Source organism: Carex rostrata, chromosome 15 (assembly GCF_964058835.1).
Source record: "Carex rostrata chromosome 15, lpCarRost1.2, whole genome shotgun sequence".
Taxonomy (NCBI): Eukaryota; Viridiplantae; Streptophyta; class Magnoliopsida; order Poales; family Cyperaceae; genus Carex; species Carex rostrata.
In genome coordinates, this window is record NC_135932.1 from 10393411 (window position 1) to 10401445 (window position 8035).

The 8035-nt window shown below is 35.8% G+C and overlaps 2 protein-coding genes across 3 annotated transcripts; one reads left to right on the forward strand and one right to left on the reverse strand.

The window, feature by feature from the left end:
• The first annotated feature begins 305 nt into the window (after nucleotides 1–305).
• Nucleotides 306–3089, forward strand: LOC144566762 (uncharacterized). Of its 2 annotated transcripts, none has more exons than XM_078316789.1 (3): nucleotides 306–810; nucleotides 1066–2027; nucleotides 2843–3089. In XM_078316789.1, the coding sequence occupies exons 1-3, from the start codon at nucleotides 375–377 to the stop codon at nucleotides 2858–2860; spliced, it is 1416 nt and encodes a 471-aa protein (XP_078172915.1). In that variant the 5' UTR covers nucleotides 306–374; the 3' UTR covers nucleotides 2861–3089. The 2 variants fall into 2 exon arrangements, with proteins under 2 accessions (XP_078172915.1, XP_078172916.1); XM_078316790.1 differs by having other exon boundaries at nucleotides 312–724.
• A 1414-nt stretch (nucleotides 3090–4503) lies between these two features.
• LOC144566666 (ethylene-responsive transcription factor ERF062-like) lies at nucleotides 4504–5646 on the reverse strand. Its single transcript, XM_078316698.1, has one exon. It carries the CDS (start codon nucleotides 5637–5639, stop codon nucleotides 4785–4787), a length of 855 nt encoding a protein of 284 aa, XP_078172824.1. The 5' UTR covers nucleotides 5640–5646; the 3' UTR covers nucleotides 4504–4784.
• Between the last annotated feature and the right edge of the window lie 2389 nt (nucleotides 5647–8035).

Here is an 8035-nt window from a genome sequence, read left to right on the forward strand (position 1 = left end):
TAAAAATCGTTAAACTATTATAGACTATTATAGGCTTATAGCAGGAGGAGGAGGCGTAATTAACTAAGAGGGCAAATTTGTCCTTTTAAAGAAAACCTCTCACATCACATCTGGCCTCAAGTGTCGGCCAATTACCAAGCTCGCTTAAAATCTTAATCTTCCCCTCGTTAAATTCCAAATTTCCAACTCACCTCACCTCATCTCACCTTTTTTTAAAGCGGCGATTTTTACTTTTCATCCTAACAAGTAGAGTTAGTTTGTTAGTTCTCACTTCTCAACAAAGGAATCCTTCAAAACTACTACACTAAATCTAAATGGCGTCTCCATCTTCCCCTCTCCTCTTCCTCTTCCTCTTCCTCTTCAGACAATAGAGAATGGCTTCTTGCAGAGCGATCCATCGCTGGTCGCTCCGTTCTCTCATCGGAGCTTTCCTAGACTTATCTATAGCCTACCTCTTTCTCTGCGCAGCTTCTCTCCTTTTTCTTGCCTCTAAGTTTCTCTCCTTTTTTCACCTCTCGCTCCCTTGCCCCTGTAACGGCCTCTTTGGCCACCCGGACCCTGCTATCTGCGTACAATCACTGCTCGTCGATCAACCAACGGCCAGGATTCTGTCTGTCCACAACCAGGTTCGGACTTTATCTCCCTTTCATGGAGATGGAGATGGAGATGGAGATGTCAGTGAAGGAAGAGATAGCATTGTTGGTGGTTACAATGTTCATTCTAGGTTCACACCTTCTTTGCATATTGAATTAGAACAAGTAGATAGAGAGGTACAACTTGGGTCGGGTTCCATATCGCCCAATTCCTCAGGTTGGTACAAATATAACCTCATTAACTTAATGTTGTGCACTGTCTTCACTCAACTCAGATGCTTCTCAGGTGTAGTGTAGGGTACAAAATAAATTAACCAATTCAGGTTGGTAAATATCTGCTATTTATGGAATCACTTTAGTCGACCAATGCAAAATTACAGACTCTCACATAACATAATCCATACTCATGTACAAAAGTATTTTTAATTTATCTCTGCTCACTCACTGAACAATTTCCACTTTTCTCTTTGAGGTGAGAGAGAAATTGATATAAATAGCGACTCAGAGGATTCCCATGACACTTCTCTGTACGAAACCAAGTTGCAACAACAAGGGTCACAAATTGACTTGGCCACGACAATACAAACCTTCAAACAAGCTCTAGAAAAGGAGCGCTTGGCACGAGCAGCTCTGACCCTAGAACTAGAGAAAGAGAGAAATGCATCTTCTAGTGCGGCTGATGAGGCGATGGCCATGATTTTACGACTCCAAAAGGAGAAATCAGAGATTGAAATCGAGGCAAGACAGTATAAGAGGATGACTGAAGAAAAATCAGTTTATGATTTAGAGGAAATGGAGGTATTGAAGGAGATAATTGTCAGAAGAGAAATGGAGAATCTTGCCTTGGAGAAAGAACTCGAAGAGTGCCACAAGTTGATTGATGGGACCCACTTGTCAGGAGAGGACAATAATCGAGAGGTTAGACCACCCGACCGAGATAGTAAACCTGATACTGAATCTCTGGAGAATCAAGACATAAATGCTTCTAATTCAAATGAAGTAGTGATGCTCGAGGGTCATGAAGAGAATGATGTTTTGGTTTATGATGTTCATGTTGTAGATGATGATAAAGCTGACAAAATTACAGAAATGCCACCTGTACCAGAATTGGCCAAAGCGTCAAAAGGAAAGGAGACAGAGAGAGGTTTGAGGTCACGCAACAAAACCGCAGCAGAAAATCTAAGGAGGAATTCAGAACCAGCTGTGTACATAGAGAAATTCAAGCTTGAAAATGAGGTTGAGATGTTACGAAAAAGGCTAAAGCTTATACAAAAAGAGAGAAAAAAGTTAGGATTTACTGTGGATCAGAATAAAGAGACAGAGGCATCTCAGTTAAAGTTTTTAGAGGAGATATCAAGGCAGCTAAAGGAAATAAAAGTTTCTACTGAAACAGGTCAAAGCTCACACCATGTGTCGGTACATCATCAGTCAAAGGTCAGTAGGTTTTGTTTATGACTTTTATTGAGGGGTGTTGGTAGCATGCCGCCTTTTTTTTCACAATTAATTTATTTTCAGACTGTAAATGGACATGCAAACTATAAAGTGAGAACCTGTCTGAAAGATTGCATGAATTTTGCAGCGCGCAACCCTTTATGACATTGCTATTAAGCTGGCTCTTTTCAGACCAATTCATTTTGGCATCTCATGTAAAAATCTTAGAACCTTAAAAACAAAAGGTGCCCAAATGTTTACAAAACGTATATGTAAAAGCCTGAAGGTTGGTGCACTGAGCTCTGGAATTGAGACCTGTTATCTTAATGGGTACAATTGAATTCTGCAGTGATTGTTTGCACTCTTGGTATTTCTGCTTATAAGTGGTTTCCTAATTTAATTTCCTGGATATCGTTATTGTTCATTTGTTGTTAATTATGTTTATTATCTATAAGGCACCCACATGGTCTTGTTACCTTTGTACAGTATCTATAATCTTATTAGTAATTCACGAGGGAGTGTAATAGCTGCTATCATTTTAGTAAATAGGAATAATGTATATGCACATGTTACTGGTCATATATGTTTATACAATCAAGAGAAACTAATGTTGTTTTATATATGTTTATACATCTAATTCTAAACAAATAAGTTCAATGTGCTTCTCGTTTGAGACAACCCTTGTGATTAGAGTTCTGTGATCTTATATGCAGAACTCAATAACACACCACAATTGATTCAGTTATCTGTCAGTTCTTGCTAGATAATCTATCTGTTAAATCAAAGTGCTAAACTATCATATTTTTCCTTGTTTTCAGGCCAAACATGGAAGATGACTATATATTTGTGTAGTTTAATTCTCGAGAATAGCATCTAAAAGATGTTGGAGGGTACTAAAATAAAATATTTGCATAGTTCAGTATAATTTTTGGGGGTCAAATTGTTGTTTGTAAATAACTTGTAATTTTGGTTTCTTTCTTTGTAATTATTAGTTAGGTGCATGTAGTGTGCTGTGTGTTCTTTTCAAATAATTATTAGGCTTATTAATGTTAGGTGTGCTTTTCAAAAGCGTCCTTACCTACTTTGATTGTATATTAAAAATTAGAAATTGATGGAAAGGATGGTTTGCTGTTCTTTGTTTTAGAAAATGTATTTGTTCTTTTCTTTTGTTGTCTTCTTATTGAAGCCGACTTCTTTTACTAAAATTATTAGACTTAGACTTACTAGGGGTTTCTGTGCGGGATAGAAAAAGAATAACAATAGGGGATGTAGAAGCCTTAGTGGATGTTATTGCTTTTGCTTCCTCCAAAAGCTTATTATATTTTTGTCATCCCTAAGATTGAGGCCTTGAGGGAGGGTGCAGTGAAGAAAATGGAAAAAAATGCAGCCTCCATTCAAATTCATTACATTCTCTCTCCTAATCAACGACTTATTTTACCTTTCTTTCTTTCTATAACCGAAATATATTTAAGTTTCTTTAAGAGAAATTTGTGGTGGTAGGCTGTATTATGTTAATGTATGCTGACCCGAGCTCACTTTATTGGGCCTGAAAAGCCTCATATCAGCCCAGAATGCTTTCAGGGGACTCTCTGACTTCTCTCATTCAAAACAGGAAAATAATAACAGAGAAGGCTTCGTAAGTTAATTTAATGGTATCAACTAGCAACTATCAACTCTCAGAGACGGAGCTTAGACTTTCAAAGTTGTGGGGTCAAATGTTAATGAAAGTCAAGTCGATCATATGCAATTTTCATACTGCGAATGAGGATCAATATTATCGTATCTATAGCATTTTACTCTAAAATATATAACAAATTGTGTATAAGTACAAAATTTCAAAATAAATGGAGGCCAGTTGATCCCCATTTCTTGAATGTAGCTCTGCCTTTGTCAACTTCCATGCAACTTTTGTATTTTTATTAGAAATTTCCAGTGAACGTAGGATGGAGAGTTCACAGTATCAAGTTCAAACTGATGCAAGAAATGAAACGGTATATTATGTAATTTTTTTTTTGTTTTTGTTTTTGTTTTTGTTTTACCCCAATACTAAAATCTGAAGAAATCTTAGATTGGACATCATGCTTCTTTGCAAATTGCAGGTCAAATCTTATGATTTTAGGTATTGATAGTGATGGTACAATAAGAAAAAAGTTGGATTTATTTGTTTAGTAAAGTTGACCAAATGATTATAAGGTAGGAAAAGAATGAGAATATATAGGTGCATAGAATACAAGTACACTTTTGCGCATTGGAAATTCATAAATTGAACACCGTTTCATTAACAACTAGATATGAATATGACATGATACAGAGAGTAAAGATTGTACATTGAGTCTACTGCACAAAGGCAAAAGTAAAGCACTACCAAAGAACTATATGCAGAGATTGGCGAACAGTCAAGTAACAAAAGAACATCAGGGAGATTAAAAAAAAAAGAAAAAAGAAAAGTACAGTGCCATACTCCAAATGACATGATAATTATACAGAAAGACATTAAATTAAGATGGAGATCCTTAAATTTTGCAACTTTTTAAGACTTTTAAATTCCGGCCTTCATTTAATCTGAGCAAAACCTCAAATTTGCTTCATCACTAAACATGTTCTGAAAAGCAATCTATTTGTTAGAAGAGTATATAATTTGAGGTTCAAAAAATAGTTTCATTTCCATATACGGTGCCTAAAAAGCTCAAAATTTAAAGCACCTCCATCTTTGAGAAAAAAAGAAAAAGAAAATAAGCATCATCTCGAAACCATCAAGAATCAAATGCAATTAAAGCTGTGGATTGAATCCCAAATCATATCCATATCAAGAGAAGGAATTCTGCTAAGATGAACATCGACAGTCTCTCCGATTTGTGGGTCCCGCTTGCTAGAGGGGACTGCATAATGTTCAGGAGAGATATCGGCGGTGTATTCGATCTTCTGCTTCTTACTAGAAGGCATTTCACATTTTTCACAATCTCCAAGCCCCAAATCATCACAATTACTCTCTGATTTACCTGATGAAGAGTTACTGGTACTACTGCTGGTGCTGGTGCTGGTGCTGGTGCTGGTGCTGGTGCTGGTGCTGGTACTGGTTCTGGTAGTACTAGTATTTTTATTATTAAATGCCTTCAGCTTGGCTTCTAATAGGGCGATTGTATTGTAGGGGTCTTGTAACCCATGCTTCAAATGAGGGAAATTGAGGTGTGCAGTATCGCCTCTTAGCCGATATGCCGCCACATCATATGCTGTAGCAGCTTCTTCTGCTGTGTCGAAAGTGCCAAGCCAGACTCGTGTGCGAGTTTTGGGTAGTCGTATCTCTGCCACCCATTTGCCCCAGTGCCTTTGCCTCACCCCTCGGTACAACTTCTGTTGGTGATACCTCGGAAAGCATTTCATGCCAGTAGTGGGTAATTTGTTGGTGGTGAATTGCATGAAGCTGGTTGGAAGTGGATTTTGAGGGAATTCCATGAACCCATGTTTTGGTGGGAGAAGAGTGAACACAGAGGGTTGCGTTACCTGTTTGAAAATGCCATTTGAAAACACATCTGGGTCGCAAAAGTAGTACAAATCCTCCGCTTTGGGGCTTAGAAAGCTTAAAAATGGTGGTTTAGAGGGTTCTGTATATTGCATGATTTAAGGTCAGAATGTAAAATAAATTAGGTACGTGGTTGGTTGGTATGAGGAATGTGAAGGAGTTGTGTTTGTGATCTGCCTTTTATGGAAGCTAGGAGGAGAGGGGGGGGGGTTGTTTTTCTAATCTAAATTAAAAAAGGTTCTTTCGTTTCTCTTTTGCAACAAAATTGGAAAAGGAGTTGGAAAATTCTATATATGTGATGTGAGTTTTGCTTTGCTTTGCTTTGCACTGGCAGATGCAGATGCAGATGCAGGCCCTGAACAGCATATGCTTCGCAATCAATCTAATTTATAGCGCGCGTGCTCCTTTTGTCAAAATGACCTCCTAAAAATCACAATTTCCTAGAGTTCTCATCAATTAATCAAAGCACCATTATTGTACTGTTACGTTCTTGCTGAACTAGTCATGCGTAGGCAGATCAAAGCAAGAACATGAAACACTAATTTTCATTATGTGTGTGTATTATATTTCTTATAAATTAAGAAAAAAAAAGTCCTTTTAATTTGCCAACTAGCATGCATTCTATCACTACAATCGCTAGCTAGCTTATCAATGTTATAAATTATTCTCTTTTCTTTAATTACTTGGATAGACAGAGATATATCATATGATTCTATATTCACCAAATATATGTAATGACATGTTGGAGCCATTGATATATATATATATATGAGATAGGCTAATGTGCATTCGAATGTATATGGTCCGAAGTGCTTACGGTCCAAATTTGAAATTTAAAAATCCAAACGGTCGATCCGAACCGTTCATCTTGTTCTCCATATTAATATGTGCTTGGAGACCAAATTTTACATTTTTCTGAATTTTTTTACTATTTATTAAGCCACTTTGAAAATCGCTGATCCAACGGTTTTACTGTTTTGTGCAGCCACCGTTGGATCAACGATTTTGTAAAATACTTAATAAATAGTAAAAAAATTCATAAAAATGTAAAATTTGGTCTCCAAGCACATATTAATATGGAGAACAAGATGAACGGTTCGGATTGACCGTTTGAATTTTGAAATTTCAAATTTGGACCGTAAGCACTTCGGACCATATACATTCGAATGCACATTAGCCTATCTATATATATATATATATATATATATATATATATATATATATATATATATATATATATATATATTATATATATATATTGATTCCGTTCAATTAATATCGGATCGATGCTTCTTATCATATCAACAATCTAGTAAAAAAGGTGTTAGCTAGGATCAAATCTAGTAAAATTGATGATTTGGATATATTAGATAATGATGTTTATTTACTGTTACAATTAATTAATTAATTACACCACATCTGGACTCATATATAGCTACACGTACATGCATCAAGTGCATGCCAACATTCAGAAGACATAATATATATACTATCAGATTTTTTTTATGTGCCTATTAGCAAAACATATATTTTTGGATAAAAAAAGGATCTGTAAAAAGCACAAATTACTGGCCTTTTAAAAATAATTAAGGATCGATCATCGATGTTAGTGTTATTTTGCACAAAAAGTGGGATAGATAAGAAAATTTTCAACTACTTGTGGTTGGTATCTGTCATTGACCCCATCGACCATTGGTAAAGTACCAAAAGTGCAAATTTTTTTAAGGGTCAATAGATAAAAAAAAAAAAAAAAAATAGGCTTGTAAACAATGTTTCTTTGTCGTCGATTCCTCAATCATTTGCAATGTTTTTGTTTTCATGTGTGATTGGCGTTAGTTAGGTCTCCGTTGCCAATTGCTTTTAATTGCGCGCTTCATCAGCTCAAGCCATGCATCAATAAATTTGTAATGTTTTACGGTTTTATTTATATTAGGTCTAATTAATTAAAAGCCTGGAAATTAAAGGAAGGGATCGATGTACTCGATCATGCATGTTGGTTATCGATCGATCGATCAGTACACACACACACACACACACACATATAAGCCCTTAGAAAGCCATTTTAGAAAGCCATTTTAGAAAGCAACACATTAATTACCGCGTGAAGCCAATTAATTCGATCAGTAGTCTGTTACACGTAAGTTTTTAACGATCGATCTGGAAATTAAAATTCGCTGTTGGTTTTATATATGTCGGAAACAAGTGTCGTCACTTTTAATTAGCTGCTAGCTATTAATGGATATACATCTCTTAATTAGGATCCGATGATATTGGAATTAAGTTAGAAATAATGTAAAGGGCTACTATATTAATTAGCAAAGATAAGCACCAATCAAATTTAAAACATTGCTAGGATCATGACAGATTAACAACTGCACTCAACGGATTAGTTAAAAAAATATTGTAGCAGACAAGATGATAACATTAATTATATCATCTCCTTTAATTTCCGCTCATAACCATCTACCGTTGTTTAATTTATCCACAAATC

Excerpts from the sequence above, each read along its gene's own strand:
- LOC144566762 (XM_078316789.1), top strand. The coding sequence starts at position 375 with ATGGCTTCTTGCAGAGCGATCCATCGCTGGTCGCTCCGTTCTCTCATC. Across the intron at positions 811-1,065 it reads CATATCGCCCAATTCCTCAG|GTGAGAGAGAAATTGATATA; the intron begins GTTGGTACAAAT and ends TTTCTCTTTGAG.
- LOC144566666 (XM_078316698.1), bottom strand. The coding sequence starts at position 5,639 with ATGCAATATACAGAACCCTCTAAACCACCATTTTTAAGCTTTCTAAGC.